This window comes from Abramis brama, assembly GCF_963993115.1.
Source record: "Abramis brama genome assembly, chromosome: 6".
Lineage (NCBI taxonomy): Eukaryota > Metazoa > Chordata > Actinopteri > Cypriniformes > Leuciscidae > Abramis > Abramis brama.
This window is the reverse complement of record NC_139968.1, coordinates 39,544,277-39,560,088: the sequence shown is the minus strand read 5'-3', so window position 1 is coordinate 39,560,088 and position 15,812 is coordinate 39,544,277. Positions and strand designations below refer to the sequence as shown.

Sequence of the window (15,812 nt, the reverse complement as noted above, 5' to 3'; positions counted from 1 at the left end):
GTATCTATAGTAAAAATGAAAGTTGCGGAAACCCCAGCAGCAGTATTAGTGATTAAGTGACATGGCATCTGACGCACAGAAGCCAATGGCACGTCACTATGCATATTTGCACATCCGATCTTCAATGGCATGTGCCAGTGGATGGCCTGTGTCTGTCACTGTAGGCTATGTGTGAGTAAAAAAATTAGTAAACAAAGTCCATTGTAGTTATGAAAGTTTTCCATTGTGTGTCAGATTGTTCGATGTCATCGAGTTTTTAAACGAGCTGACAGCGACGATTACCGTCATTCTACTTTTCTAAGCGAGTTACCGCGTTACGTAAAAATGAGGAAGCAAGTTCATCATTCATTGGGATTTAAATGGATCAGATTTGATTTCCCACACCGGAAGTAGATAACAACAACTATCAAACGTTTTGAAATTTGACGCTGTGAATGGGTGTGTTAGAAAATGTAAGCTCCACCAATAAATCAAAGTTCAAATTCAAACTATGTCTTCAACACTTTAAAAAATGCAAGCTAATAATTTTAATGGAAAACAATTAAATGGGTTACAGTAAAATCCTAAAAAATGTTAATTGTAACATTTATATCATGAAGGAATTATACTGCAAATTAATGCAACAATTAATTAGACAGTTGACATCATTACTTAAGACAATTTTTTTATTAAAATTAAAAATGTATAGCCAAAAAATATATTTAAAAATAAAACATTTTTTGTTTTAAATGAGGCTAAGTTTCAGGCCAAAACTACAGTTTCTCATTCAAATAATATAACTGTAACATCCTGATTGTCCACTAGAGGACAGAAAACGTTCAAACACCTGTTTTGTTCAGTTGATATTAACACTGATCAAAACAGCGAAACTGACACTATATAATGTAACAGACATGAAAATTACATGACATTAATATCTGCATAACAGACAAGATCACGGTTAATGGAAACATGTTCCATTAACTTTAAAATAACCACACACAAAAAAATGTTAGTTTGAAGTTTAAAGAAACCCTTTGTCAATATACTTTTCACAGGCGTGCAGAATCATTTCAAACACATTTGCCAAAGCATTCAGGGATAATGTCGCTATAGACAAGAGCTTTCAGAGATCAGTCCATCCTTCAACAGTGAGTTTGTCTCCTCTGGCGCATCTTCTCTTTCTAAGGAATCTGTAAGGTAGAATAGAAAAGTTCAGTAAAATTAAAGTTTTAGCTCCATCTACATCTAGTGTGGATTTGACCATTACCCAAATATATACCCTAAAATATACAAGAAGGGAGAAATACAGAACAAAAAAAGAGATTAGAACAAAGAACAATCATTTACATCAGGGTTTTTAATGTTTAGCTAATATTTGGCACTTGATTCTGCCAATAGATATTGAAAGGATTAATGAAAGTAAAAAAGCATTGCATTTTCGTCTCCAGCACTAGGTTATGAAATAAAATTTGAATGCAATTTATGAACTGTATGTCAAATTTAGCCAATAAATCCAGTACAAATATATTACTTGTTGAAACTTGTTCACATAGTGCCTATGCACTTTAATTCCCACTGAAGTGCCTTGAAATGCACAGCATTATTCAGTGTGTTGACGTAATTCCCACTGAAACAGTAAGACAGGGCGGGACATATCGAACAGCTCCTCCCCTTTTTTAAATAGCCAATAGCGTGTCGTTTATATCACGAGTCGGCCAGGGGTGCGTTTTCCCGAAAGCATCGTTGGCCAACTATGGTAGCAAGTTCATCGCAATGTCCATTGAACTCTATTGGTAACGACGGAACTTGCGACCATAGTTGGCCAACGATGCTTTCGGGAAACCCACCCCAGAGCTGTTGAGCTAGGTAAAGCCGCATTTGACAGCTTATGGCAGTCTAGATTCCCCTTTTAGATTTAATGTGAAACTCTTATTAAAGCAAAACAGTGATCATAATCATACTGAGGATGTGTAGATTGAAGAGTGTGTAATTTATGTTGGTGTTTATTTGGTGCTATCTCTTCTATTCATCAGTGCTGTTTAATGCAGAATCTGTCAAACTGTATCTCCTCCATTTTGCTTTAAAATACAGCATTCTGTGCCGAATTCAAATGGGTCCAATTCTTTTTGTGGTCTGCGTCGACTCAATCATATGATCTGCTGCTGTTTTGTCTCTGGACTGGAGCTGTGGCGGTTCACGTGGCACTAATGTGAAATCAGACTTCCTTCGCCCCAATGAAAAGCATATTACACTGTCTGAATCGTTGCCTATCCCCTATATCAGGGTTTCTCAAACTCGGCCCTGGAGTGTTTGATCAGGGTTGGAGCTAAACTGTGCAGGACAGTGGCCCTCCAGGACCGAGTTTGAGAAACCCTGCCCTATATAGTGTCCTGTGTGCCATTCACCATGTAGAAAATAATAACTGTTTTAACAAGTGACCGATTTCAGCATCTATTTATAATGTAGGGGGCGGAGCTTCAGATTCTAGAGAGCATTTAATTGGATGGAAAATCTGATGAGAAGATGAAGTGCAGAGTGATGTCATCAAAATCAGAGATCCATATTGGCAGACTTAGTTTTAAATGCTTATATAATCTAAATGTGAATTTTGTCATTGGAGCACACTAGCTTATAGATAACAGTAAGGCTAACATATTCATACTGAAAGCCCAAAAAACTTTAATTTTGATTTTATAGGGACTTTAAAAACTATTACACTGACAGGTTTGAGCTACTCACCTTGGACAAGAAATATCTTGGAGATCATACTTCTCCCATTCCTGATGATATTTAGTTTATAAACTCCAAAATCTGTAGGTCTGATGTCATTGATGGTGAGATATCCAGTTTTGCGATCCAGGTGAACTCGGTCATCATGATCGTGACAACCGCTATTGTTCAGTTCATTCAGTCTGGTGATGACTTTAAAAGGATTAGTTTGATCTGTGCCTGATTCTCCAAACCTCCACTGTAACACATCACAGCTCTGTATTTCAGTGAGGCCAGTGTTTAGAGTGACGGACTCTCCCACCGTCGCTGACACGGTCTTCATTTCAACTTTCTCAGCAACAACCTTGTCTGCTGAGCAAACGGGAGTGGAGGTAGAGATTAAACATTGTAGTGGTGTTTAATAACAGAATAGACTCAGATACAGTATCTTACCATTACTCAGCTCAGTGTCTTGCCCACGAGTTTGGTCTGATTAAACAAAATGTAAGTAAAAATGTTTATATATATATATATATATATATATATATATATATATATATATATATATATATTATATAAAACATTTATTTTACCTTTTGCTTAATCAGGCCAAACTCGTGGGCAAGACACTGAGCTGAGTAATGTGTATACATATATATATATAAAGCTCATATTTTCTATTTTTTAACTCTAGAGCAAACTTACCCATGTGATCTGTATTTCTATATTTCCTGCGGATGATGAATATTCCAACAACAGCTAAAACAATTACTCCAACAAAACCACAGATCAGCACTATATGACTGGATGATAAACCTCCTTCTGTCGACCCGTCCACTGTAATATAATGCATTAGAGAGAGTTAACGCAAACCTTGTGAGTATAAAACTGGTGAGATTACAAAAATGTTGACATTGTAATTATGGGACACTTGAGAACTGGAAATAAAGTTGAGAGGTATTGTAAGAACTGTTTTTCCTGCTAAGACAAAAGCTGATATAAAACTCATCCTGCAATAAAGCAATAAAACGCACTCTGGACAGAAGATCTCAAAGAAAGAGCACAGGACATTGTCTTGCCCAAACTTATCTCCTTGTTTATCTCTGCATCCCCCTCTCCCTCCTCCCTTCCTCTCCCCGTGAGTCAAGTCACTTAAAGTTCACTAAGATTGTCTATATATCACATATGATGTATCTTGTGAATCTATTGTTTTTCCTTTTCATGTTTGGTATCATTTTAAATGTCTCAGTGCGATTGGTAAAATGGTCTTAATTTAATTGCAGTCATTGGTATTATGAGAAAGAATGAAAACTTAGGAGAATCCTGTTCTCCTCTTTGGGTTGCGTCTCTTCAAGATGTAAGACTGAAAATACTGGTTGAGGCCCTGGTCTGAGACAAAGGGCTAATTACCATTTGACCTCCCCCATACGACCTCACTTCCGCAAACTACTAAGAACTCACACAAGAATATGGTTTAATGTGAATGTTTATCATTGACTGTTATGTTTTTGGTGTCATTTGAAATGTCTCAAAGTGAGTGGTACAGATATCTCATATCCAGATAGATAAAATAAAAGGTAATAAGGTTTATTGAAGTTTAGAGAAAACTGGTTAAGCCATTTGAGGGTGGTTTTCCCCATCCCCCATATCACCTGGGCAAACAGTATAAAGGAAGGTGTGCGTGCTCTATCTGGGGTTCTTGGCTGGACACGAATGGAATAGGTGGGCTGTCTCTCCCTCTGTCTCTCTCTCTCTCTCTCTCTCTCTCTCTCTCTCTCTCTCTCTCTCTCTATCTCAGGTACAAGCTGGGGTAAGATTATTTGGTGTAACCAATGTATAACCATGTTCTAGATATTTGAATTGATTGTGGAATTGATCTCTGATATCTGAAATTTTAAATTGTTTCATGTGATTATTCTAACTGATTTTGACATTGTTCATTTAATGGTTAAAAGGAATAGTCAAACATTCGCTCACTTTTAGTGAGGCACAGATATTATTAAAACCTTTCATTTATGGAGTCAGATGAATTAACGAGTAAATACATAACTAAATGTATTGTAAATTTAACCAACCAATACTTTGCATGAGTGAGGACAGAGCACGTGATAACCTTCCCCGTGTATTGGCGGACCGGCAGATTGGACCAATATATATCGGGCCTTACAAAGATATCTGATAATTCTCCTCAAACCCAGGTGTTACCTAGCCTGGTTCTACCAGACTCTCGTACATTTCATTTGTACAGAGAGTCTGGCCTCTCTCCATTGACAAGCGTTAACTTCCTTGTAGGCGGATACTCTGTTGAAGTTTAAAACTATTGGATCTGCCCAGAGTCACTCTGGATCTGCCATAACCAATCGCTAACGTATCGTTGTGACGAACCCCATGGGGAGGAGGGCCACAACATCATGGCCACCAACAAAACTCAGCAAAGATTGTTCTTGCTCCGGCTTTAACTTCTGGATATTCGGCAGTGTTGCCACAACGGACCGAATGGCTTCGCTCACATCTTTCTCCGTTGCCATTACGGAACTACAACTCAAACTAATGCACGACATCAACGTCATCGTTCTCAGCCACTCCCTCTGTTCGCTGATTGGGCCGCCAAAAAAATGAAAACCAAAGAATACACCACAATCCCAGACGTAGTACTGAAGGGAAATAAAATTGAGCGGAAGTACGCAGGAGGGCGGAGCCAGGCCAGGTGCTACCCCCTGGGGTACATGAATTGACCCAAAACAACTCTAAAAAATATTGGTATAACCCTTTGTTCTGGTCTGGGTATTTAAGAGGAAGTGGCAGAGCAGACTTTGGGAATCTGTAACCAGGAACATCCCCCATACAGTGTGTGTCAGTGTTTTCTCAAGTCTTACACTGTGTGTCTCTGTCAGGAATGCATTGCTTACTCTTAGAGTCATCTTTGAGTACTCGATGTCATCATGTATTTATTATTTCTGAATTGGCTTTTAATCATTTACTTGTGTAATTGGCATGATGCAATTTTACCTGACAAATAAAACGTTATATTTGATTTATTCTGCATTATTCTGAAATCATTATTTTAGTAGATTAATGTGTAGTCTGGTGTTTCCTCAAATCTCTGTCCAGGATAGATCAAACCGAAGGCACTAATGAATGGAGCATGGGGCACATCATTAGACCTTCCGATTTCTGACTATCACTGACTTAGCACGGTGCATCTTGCGACTATTAAAAAAATGACACCTTTTGTCAGCAGTGAGCGGCCGCTTAGGGTAAAATAGTTCGCACTGTATCCTCTGACTATTTCAGAACTGGCTAACTTCAATGGAGCACTGAAAAGACACACACACATTACACCTTCACCCACATCGTTGGATTCCTTCATTGGGCTAATGGGTGGGCGTTACAGTATCAATAATGCAGAGCAGAACAAATCAGCGCTGCCGTACCTGCACATGTGTGACAGAGTGTGTTAATGTCCAGATGTGTGGTCTGGTTGCTGATGGGATTGTTCAGCACACAGCTGTAGGTGTTTTTATCCTGATATTCCACCTCCAGAGGTAGAGAGAGACTGATGCTGAGATCAGACGCACTGATGCTGGACAATACACTGATTCCTTTGTACCAGGAGAGAGTCACATGACTCACATTCAGCACTGATGAACACACCAATGAACATGATGATGATGATGATGAAGAACAGTCTCTGTTGATGACAGGAACAGGCAGACGAGCTGGAAAACATGAGAGAATAAACAAAGAATGATTACAATTACAGGTGAATCATCCTTTATATAAATATTTATCTAAATAGAGCCACCTTGATGAAGTAGTTTGAAGAAGTTTAACATGCAATCTATAAAGGTGCAATTTCTACTACAAAAGAGGAAAATCTGGGTAAGTGTCAATGTGAAATTTTATATAATTGGCTCTTGATTGGTAGATTTTAATAACAAACTTCTTAAAGTCAATAAGCAAACACATTTTACTTCCATCATGTGGCATATTTCTGAGTGAGACAAAAAATATTCAATGAGAAGAATAATGTAGGAATTGAATGAGTTGTAAATAGTTGATGTTACATATCATCACAGTGAAACAATGAAGCCAGGGATATTGTCCAACAAAAAATTACAATAATTGTGCTTGCTAAATTGATTCCTAACCTGATTCCTACCTTTTGAAGTTCAGTACATTTAGTTAATTATGACTTTTTTTAATGGCATAATTATGATTTATCAAAACATTTTTTTTTTCTTATGTGGCAGAAATGGGCTTCCATAGTTTTAAGTAGAAAGAGTCAGGGAACAAATAGTTATCAAAAGAATTTTGATTTGCCAAAGCAATGCAATGATATAAATTCATTATGGGTCTGGTAATGCCCATTTACACAAATCGATCTATTTCTGCTGAACGCAATGTCCAAATTTAATGAAACTTGATGCACATAGTCAAATTCATAACAGGACATTGTGAGTAAACATGCAGAGTTTCATGAATTTATTATTATTATTTTTTTTATATCCATATACATCACAAAATCTGTGTAAAATGGCTCAAAAGACTTACAGTTTCATACAGTTTAATGTCTAATTTAATTAAAGTCTAATCAGTTTGCAAAGAAATCTGTGATCTTCAAATTACTTTTATTTTTACATATTGTATTCATACTGTGTCAATTTGCTAGACATGACTGAATGCATTGCTGTCAATTAAAATGAAGAGACAATATTCTCTATTGTAATATAGTATATAGAATAATACTTCCATACTGAGAATCTCAAAGACTAATATTTGAAAAGAGACAAGGCCATTAAATAACTGTATTGTCAACACAAGCCATTTGTGCTTGGACCCCGACAATTGATGCGCGTGGCCTTTTAAAAACTTTTAGACTTTAATTTGTTATACCAATAATAAATCTTGTTGCACCTTAATTATGCTACGTTTAATTTTGGAACTAAAGTTACATTTATTATATTATATACTGTATGTACTATAAAGTTAGTTAGATTTAACTTAATGTCACTTCTCCTATCGACTGCAAAGCAATGAAATCAAACCGAATGCATATATTTGAACTACTCACCAGAAACAATAATACTGAATTTTTTGATGACCTCCTTTTCGCCAGCGATCTGTAGCTCATAAAGTCCAGAGTGTTCAGTTTTGATGTTTCTGATTGTAAGATCTCCACTCTGATCATCCAGATGCAGTCTGTCTCTGAATCTCCCATCAAGAGCATTACTGTATAATGAGACCATATTGATCATTTTGTTGATCTGAGCTATACGAGTGTTGTCAGGTCCAAACGTCCACAGTATCAGATCATCTTTCTGTATTTCAGTATTAGTGTTTAGAGTGACAGAATCTCCCTCCATCACCGACACTGCGTCTTCAGCACCAAACACACCTGAGGAACAAACAAACAGTTTCTCAAATGGAGATAATTTCTGTCAAAACATCTTCATGAAACTTCATAAAATTTAAAGGGTTGGCAAGTATCAACATTGATGTTCTGTCTAGTCGGACGGTAGCCTACATGAAATCTCTCTGAGTGAGTCCAACTGTATCCCACACTACTAAAAAATATACATCCCTTCTCATGAACATTAAAAACGAATCTCTTGTGGGGTTTTTTTGTTATATTTTTATTTTCGTTTTCATCACACTTTGTTCTAATTCATCAATGGATATAAAACCAAACTGGATAAACAGCAATCTCTACATGGGCAGGAATGAAACGCCCCTTTCTACCGATTCTAAACAAGTTTATTGCAACACCATTAAATCTCTTTCTCCTCAAACCAGACAAACCAATGGCTTGACCCAAACTGTACCGGGGCAGAACCTAGGCAGGACTCTCTTTTGTGTAGACATATTGCTATAATTACGTTTTAGGCAATAAACTGAGATTAATTTTAATTGGGTTAGGGTTAGGGTTAAGGTTAGGCCTTCAAATGTGCCCTTCGAAGGGTGCAGCCTCTGAATTGGGTAATTGTTTATGAATGGTTCATTGAATTACTTCACTTGACTGATTAGTTCTGATTAGTTACTTCACTTGACTGATTAGTTCAAAATGCTGTGATCTTTGTTTGGAACTATTTTAACTTCTAATATAGAGCAAAACAGACAATATTGTGTCTAATACAGCGGGGGAAATAAGTATTGAACACGTCACCATTTTTCTCAGTAAATATATTTCCAAAGGTGCTATTGACATGAAATTTTCACCAGATGTTGATAACAACCCAAGGAATCAGAATCAAAAAGGAATCAAAAAGGTCTCATTGCCAAGGTGTCACACAAGACACATCTCATGATGGGTAAAAGCAAAGAGCTGTCTCAAGACCTTCGCAACCTAATTGTTGCAACACATAATGATGGCATTGGTTATAGGCGTCATTCTAAGCTTCTGAATGGTCCAGTGAGCACTTTTGGGGCCATAATACGGAAGTGGAAAGACAATCATTTCACCATAAATATGCCTCGACCAGGTGCTCCTCGCAAGATTTCTGACAGAGGAGTGAAAAGAATAATCAGAAGAGTTGTCCAAGAGCCAACACCAAGGTGTATGGCGTTTTTAGGGTATTATGGCATCCAAACAGTTCAATTTTGCACTCATGTGACCACACTAAATTCTCTCAGTATTTCCCTGGCTTTTCCAAATGTTGTGCAGCAAACTTTAAACAAGCTTCAACATGCTTTTTTAGCGCAATTTTCCACCGGACAAATTGCGATTGTTAACTCTGTTCTGACTTAATGTAATTCACTCTGTAATTGTTAACTTCTGTTCTGTGCGTCTGTGCGCACCAATCTTGCACTTCTATCTACTCCTCAACCAGACCACCTAGAGACTTCGGGTTTTCGGCATTATGTTAAGGAAGGTCTAATCTCGGGAACGCACAAAAAACAATCCAGGAAAAGATTTACTATCTCTTAGTGTTGTGATCCCATGAGGTGAGAAAATTGCGCTAAAACACTCACCGAGTTTTTATTACTTGTTTTCAGTAATGGAGTCTTGCGTGGTGAGCGTGCATGCAGGCCATGGCGGTGGAGTGCATTACTTACTGTTTTCTTTGAGAACACAGTACCTGCTATCTGCAGGTCTATTTGAAGCTCTCCACAAGTGGCCCTTGGCTCTTGGACAACTCTTCTGATTATTCTTTTCACTCCTCTGTCAGAAATCTTGCGAGGAGCACTGGTCGAGGCAAATTTATGGTGAAATGATTGTCTTTCCACTTCCGTATTATGGCCCCAACAGTGCTCACTGGACCATTCAGAAGCTTAGAATGGCGCCTACAACCAATGCCATCATTATGTGTTGGAACAATTAGGTTGCGAAGGTCTTGAGACAGCTCTTTGCTTTTACCCATCATGAGATGTGTCTTGTGTGACACCTTGGCAATTACTAATAGTTTTAAGCTGTTGTCTTGGCTTTCCATGCCTTTTCGCACCTCCCTTTCTTCATGTGTTCAATACTTTTTCCCTGTGTCATTTCACATTATTACACATAACTTAATTTCTGAGCTTATTTGTTTTGGTTTCTTTGTATGTACTGATTCCTTGGGTTGTTATCAACATCTGGTGAATATTTCATGTCAATAGCACCTTTGGAAATATATTTACTGAGAAAAATGGTGACTTATTTCCCCCGCTGTATGTGTGAAATTAACATTAACTACTTGTTTATTGAACTGTTTTATAAAATCAGTGTCACATTTTTAATCGTGATGGTATTCACTCTTGGTAGTGTCATATGTTATAAACATAAAAACTACACATTTTGGATTTTTGCCGTAGTATGTTAACTGTTTGTTTGTGCTGCTCTCATTTGTTTCGATTCCTCCTCGGGAGACTGTGTGACCCAGGCAGCAAACTGACAGAATCAATGTAGAAATTATGTTTCTCGTGGCAATGAAACAACGTTGATCTCCGATGCCGATGTTTGCTTACCTAACATTGAAACGATGTTGATTGCATTTGGGTGAAATGATGTTATTCAATAAACACATTTAGCCTCAACAGAAAACCTTGTTACCGTCAGTGCTAGTTTATGTACTAACACATATCAATTGCCACTTACACTAAATGTAATAAAATGAGAATTCTCTTGTTTTAGTGATTCCCTGGTTATTTTGTTGTTATTGAAGTTTTAATCTGGCTACTTGTCCAGGCAAGGTAAAAATGTTTTCACTTGCCCCTTTAAAAAATCCACTTGCCCCGGACAAGTGTTATGTCGAGCCCTGCGCTGTATTAGGAAAGCTGTGTAAAGTGCCCGATATGCAGAAAATGACAAATAATGTTTTATTAACAAAGTACGGGAGGAACAGCCTTCTACGTTTCTGTATACGATACACTATCCTGGTTAAAACCAGACCATTTTCAGTAGTAACTGAGTTATGGTCAGTTAAAGCTTCATTAATAACTCATTTCCAAAGGGGCGTCACCAACGAATGTCGGTCAAATGCCTCTGGGCGAAATTGGATAGACCTAAAACCAATCAGAGCGATCGTCATTGTGTAAAGCCATGCTGCATCCCAATTCGTCTAAGTTACACTACGCCATAAAAGTATGTACTCTATCAAATCGAATTTAATTTCCTACCGTTTCGGAGAGAAATGTAGTCGCACGTTAATCTGCCAGTGGGTCTTTCATGGAAACTGTTCTCATGTGTTTGCAATTTGAATATAATAATGCATTTAAAAGTTGGTGCGCTTCACCAACAGACGTCGCTCAAACGCCTCTGGGCGCAATTGGATAGGCTAGACCTAAAACCAATCAGAGCGATCGTCATCGTGTAAAGCCTGCCTCAACGTTTCTGATTGGTGCCGCGATTTGGACGGATTAGAAATCGGCTTGAATGAGCTCTTTGCCAGACTACTTGCAGAGCAAATCTAAATTTGCTGGAAGTTTGTCTGGGTTTTCCCAGGCTAGCGATACACAATTGTGAACAGTCATTAGATCAGATTCCAGGCGGATACACACGGATACAAATCGGATTTGGACTGACAGTGTGAACATAGCTTTAGACATTTCTGTAGGGGTGCAACGGATCAAAAAACTCACGGTTCGGATCGTTTCTCGGATCAGAGTCACGGATCGGATCATTTTTCGGATCAGCAAAAAAACCTTTTTTTTTTGTTTATTAACACTTTTAAATTATTAAATTAAAATATATAAAATCAACTTAAAGTGTACAAGGCATAATATCTTCTTTTAACATAATTAATGAAAAACAACTTAAAGTGCAACATAAAAAGGCATATCTCCTTCCTTTAATGCTTCAATGCTTGATGTGTTTCCACTGTCATATAGGGCTGTCAAAATTGCTCAAAAATGACGTTCGAATATTCTCTCTAAAAAAACACATATATTCGAACTATTCGAACATCTGGTTGCGCATTTGGTCAATGACGCGCATTATGTCAATAACAGGACACATTAATACAAAGAGACATAACTACTTGTATAGGTAGTTTATTTAAGTTTAAACATATTTGACAACGTATTACCTACACAAAAACAAGTAAATCAACTAATGGCCAAGACAGCAGACCTCACTCTCGCTCACTCACTCGCACTCTTTCTCTCTCTCGCCCGCCCTCACCCTCGTGCTGCGTTCACACACCAAACGCGAATAGAGCGTCTGGCGCGAGTGATTTCAATGTTAAAGGTTGTCTAAGCGATGTCAGGCCAAAACATTTTTTGTCACATACAGCAAACATCTCCTCACTATCCGCTAGCTGCCTGTCCCCTGAACACACTGTAAAAAAACGCGGTCTCTGTAGACACCACAGGCTCCACAAACGGCAACAAAAACAAACTGTGCTCACCCGCACCACGAAACATAACAAACAGAGCTCCAGCCAATAACCGACAAGAAGTGTTGGAGGGTGGGGTTTGCGCGTTTGCGGGGTTAGTGCGCGTGCACATGAGGTGGGTGTGTGGAGGAGAGAGATGAAGAGGGAAGTTTGAATTATGGCCGACACACGACCAAAGAGACGACGTTCCGATGAACAGAACAACTTGCAAGAGGGACAAGGATAAGGAACGTGCGAAGTCCCGAATTTACATCGGAAAAACCTTTGAAATGTGGCGAGACCTCCGCCGGCAGAAGGGATTAGCTACTATCCGACATTCAGTTGCTCTGTTTTTGCAGAACAGGTAACGTTAAATCCACTTTTCTTTCTAAACTGACGTTCATGTTCGCCAAACCAACACAAGGATGTAATTAGCTAGATTTATGCAGTCAGCGTTAACTTTGGTGAATACAACATGTAGCCTACGTTATGTTTCTAGCAGCGATCAAGGAAATTCACAGTAACGTTAGGGCGACAATTTGTGTAAGTTAAGGGTTGTTTTCATCCACGGTTTGTCGTGAATTTGAATGTTCATTTATAGGCTATTGACAACTTTGACTAAATTGGTTTACAACGCCGCCGTTGTTTATGCTCACTGGGAAACGCGAAGCTAACGTTATCTTGCTATCATTGCGTCCTTGTATGGGAGCTATTTATAACCTCAGGTGGCAAAACGATTTTAAGATAATTTTTCTCTTTTTCTGCATTCTGTTCTGCAATATATAAAAGCATTTATCTAACTTGGCGACATTACACATTGAATGAAGTATCAGTAAAACTTAACTTTGTAGTGACTATTTTGACTTTCCTTTATGCCGGAAGGGAGGGGAGGAGGGAGGAGACGGGATGAGGAGGAGGGAGGGTCTAGCCAGCCTCCGTTTTGTTTGACAATAATTCGAATGTCAACAAGAAGAAACGTCTCCCGGGATCGCTTAGACAACCTTTAAGTCAATGTAAATACGCGTTTACGCGCGTCTGGAGGTCTTGCGGCGCGAATGAGGTGTCACGCTCTCTGCGGTTCATAACGGTTTAAATGAACAACAAATATAAGCAAATGTTGAGTGCTTTTTTTTCCCCCATAAATCAATCCGCGGATCACGTGTGTGCCGAACCGAAGATATTGATCCGAACGGATCACGGATCAATGATGATCCGTTGCACCACTACATTTCTGTATCCCTTTTTATCTCTTTGAATTGACATCTATGGAGCTTGTTGCTAGGGTGCTCTAAATGGTTGCTAGGGCGTGGCTTGATAGCTTCACTGTCATCCAGATAGACTGTTTGGTTGCCTGAGTAAAATAAGCCCACCCTCATGTCTCTATGACATTGTGATCTAGTTAGCCTTAAAGTTTGTGCAATAAAAAATGAATATGCAAGTTACCATAGTAGAAAAAACACGTGTGCGCACCTGTTTCATCGGCAGTCCCTTCACTGTAGTATGAGGCAATTCTAGGCAGCTCTTGCCTCCCAGGGGAATTTATGTTCTTACAGAGCTTGTCGGCCTCTTTAAAGGAGAAGTTCACTTTTAAAATGAAAATTCTGTCATCATATACTCACCCTCATGTTGTTTCAAACCTGTATGAATTGATGAACAGAAAAGAAGATATTTAGAAGATTATCAGTAACCAGACAGTTTTTGGGTCCCAATGACTTCCATAGTATTTTTTTTTTCCTACTATGGAAGTCATTGGGACCCAAAAACTGTCTGGTTACTGATAATCTTCTAAATATCTTCTTTTCTGTTCAGCATAAGAAATAAATTCATACAGCTTTGAAACAACATAAGGGTGAGTATATGATGACAGAATTTTCATTTTAAAAGTGAACTTCTCCTTTAAATGTGGTAAACCACGTTTCTACAAAATTCGCGTTTGGAGCTGTCAAAATTCGTGGCAATGTTAAGTCTATGGGACTTTTTTTATGAGCGATAAGCGAACATCGTACGCCCGATCGATTTTAAAAAAGTCATAGCACACCTCTCCTCAAGCCGCTCGATTTGACACCTAGACACTATCTTGTCCAGAAGAAGATGAAGAAGAAGCATGCCAGAGAACAATGATTTGCTTAGCCGCACCACTAATTAAAGAGTGTTGCCAAACAATAGGCTATAGGTAAATGGATGCCAACATCAGCATTTTAATGAGACGTTGCATTTGGTAAACCACTTAGACATGTTTTATATTAAATACTTTAGTAACATTTTGTTATATATACAGCCTATATATGTATAATCAAAGCATTTAAAATTATTTCGTTTAATAGCAAATAGCCTACGCTTGAACCCTAGCAAAAAAACGATAGGCTTAGAGATTGAAAGCGCAAGAGGTTTCTAAAACTATTTCTCTGAGGTTTTTAAAATCTGTACTTACCTTTCAAGAGTAAAAAGTAGATCAATAAAAGCCAGATCATTACGCTGATGTAGATTAAAATGAAATCTGAAATTTTAAAATAGCCTAAAGTTGTAGTGTATTTGGTCATCGGAGGTGCGTTCTCTAGTTCATCTTTCAGGTAGCGCTGCGTTTCTTAAACGCGCTGACAGCGACGATTAACATAGGCTAATTTTATCTAATTAACAACGGAACTAATATTATTATATCTAACCGACTTAACAACAATAGCCTAGAAAGACTATATTTTGAATGATAGCCTAATGGTTGCTGGTAAACCAGTAAACCTGCGTCTCGAGGAAACGTTGGTAAGTTGAAGATCAGGAAATTTCTGAGAGAGGATTTTGAGTAACCACGTAAACTTGAATTACCTGTTTCATCGAAACTTTTCCACGTGACCGAGTAAAACATACAAACTAATAAACACAATGCATTATGTTCCTTTATGCACACTATAAATTGTTTTTAAAAAATGGCAGACTGCAGGAACATTACACCTCTTGCTTAACTTTAAGTCAGTCATAGTCCAATATCACTAATCACAAAACAAACAAAATCCACCCGTTTTGGTTGAGCACTTGAAAATACAAAATTTTCCTGTCATCATCTAAATCTCTCGACTAGCTGAGCTGATTATTATTATTAGGCTACTTTATAAAATAATAAACAAAATAAGAAATATTAGCCTACTATTTTAATAACACTATTTCCACTATAAATGTAAGTATTTAATAACATAAATAGTAATTATTATTATTATCATCATTATATTTTACACAAAACTTTTGTTTAGTGGAAAAACTTATCTCAAGAGAGAAGTATTATTTTTTATATTTTTACCCGAATCGTCAAAGTACAATTCAATTTGATTTGCATTTCAACGC

General features: G+C 37.9%; 1 protein-coding gene across 3 annotated transcripts; it reads right to left on the bottom strand.

The window, feature by feature from the left end:
- Positions 1–498: 498 nt before the first annotated feature.
- On the bottom strand, positions 499–15,364 carry LOC311085820 (SLAM family member 5-like). Of its 3 annotated transcripts, none has more exons than XM_084118444.1 (6): positions 14,911–15,232; positions 7,766–8,089; positions 6,126–6,410; positions 3,397–3,528; positions 2,722–3,060; positions 499–1,172 (listed from the first exon to the last, which is right to left on the bottom strand). In XM_084118444.1, exons 1-6 carry the CDS (start codon positions 15,017–15,019, stop codon positions 1,090–1,092), a joined length of 1,272 nt encoding a protein of 423 aa, XP_083974570.1. In that variant the 5' UTR covers positions 15,020–15,232; the 3' UTR covers positions 499–1,089. The 3 variants fall into 3 exon arrangements, with proteins under 3 accessions (XP_083974570.1, XP_083974569.1, XP_083974568.1); XM_084118443.1 differs by lacking the exon at positions 14,911–15,232 and adding an exon at positions 15,300–15,364 and having other exon boundaries at positions 514–1,172; positions 2,722–3,063; XM_084118442.1 differs by having other exon boundaries at positions 514–1,172; positions 2,722–3,063; positions 14,911–15,250.
- Positions 15,365–15,812: the final 448 nt, after the last annotated feature.

Bases quoted from the DNA above. Each gene is read 5' to 3' on its own strand.
- LOC311085820 (XM_084118442.1), bottom strand. From the start codon at position 15,019: ATGACCAAATACACTACAACTTTAGGCTATTTTAAAATTTCAGATTTC. The intron at 6,411-7,765 runs GTGAGTAGTTCA...CATGTTTTCCAG, and splicing joins ATTCAGTATTATTGTTTCTG to CTCGTCTGCCTGTTCCTGTC. The intron at 3,529-6,125 runs GTACGGCAGCGC...ATTATATTACAG, and splicing joins ACTCTGTCACACATGTGCAG to TGGACGGGTCGACAGAAGGA.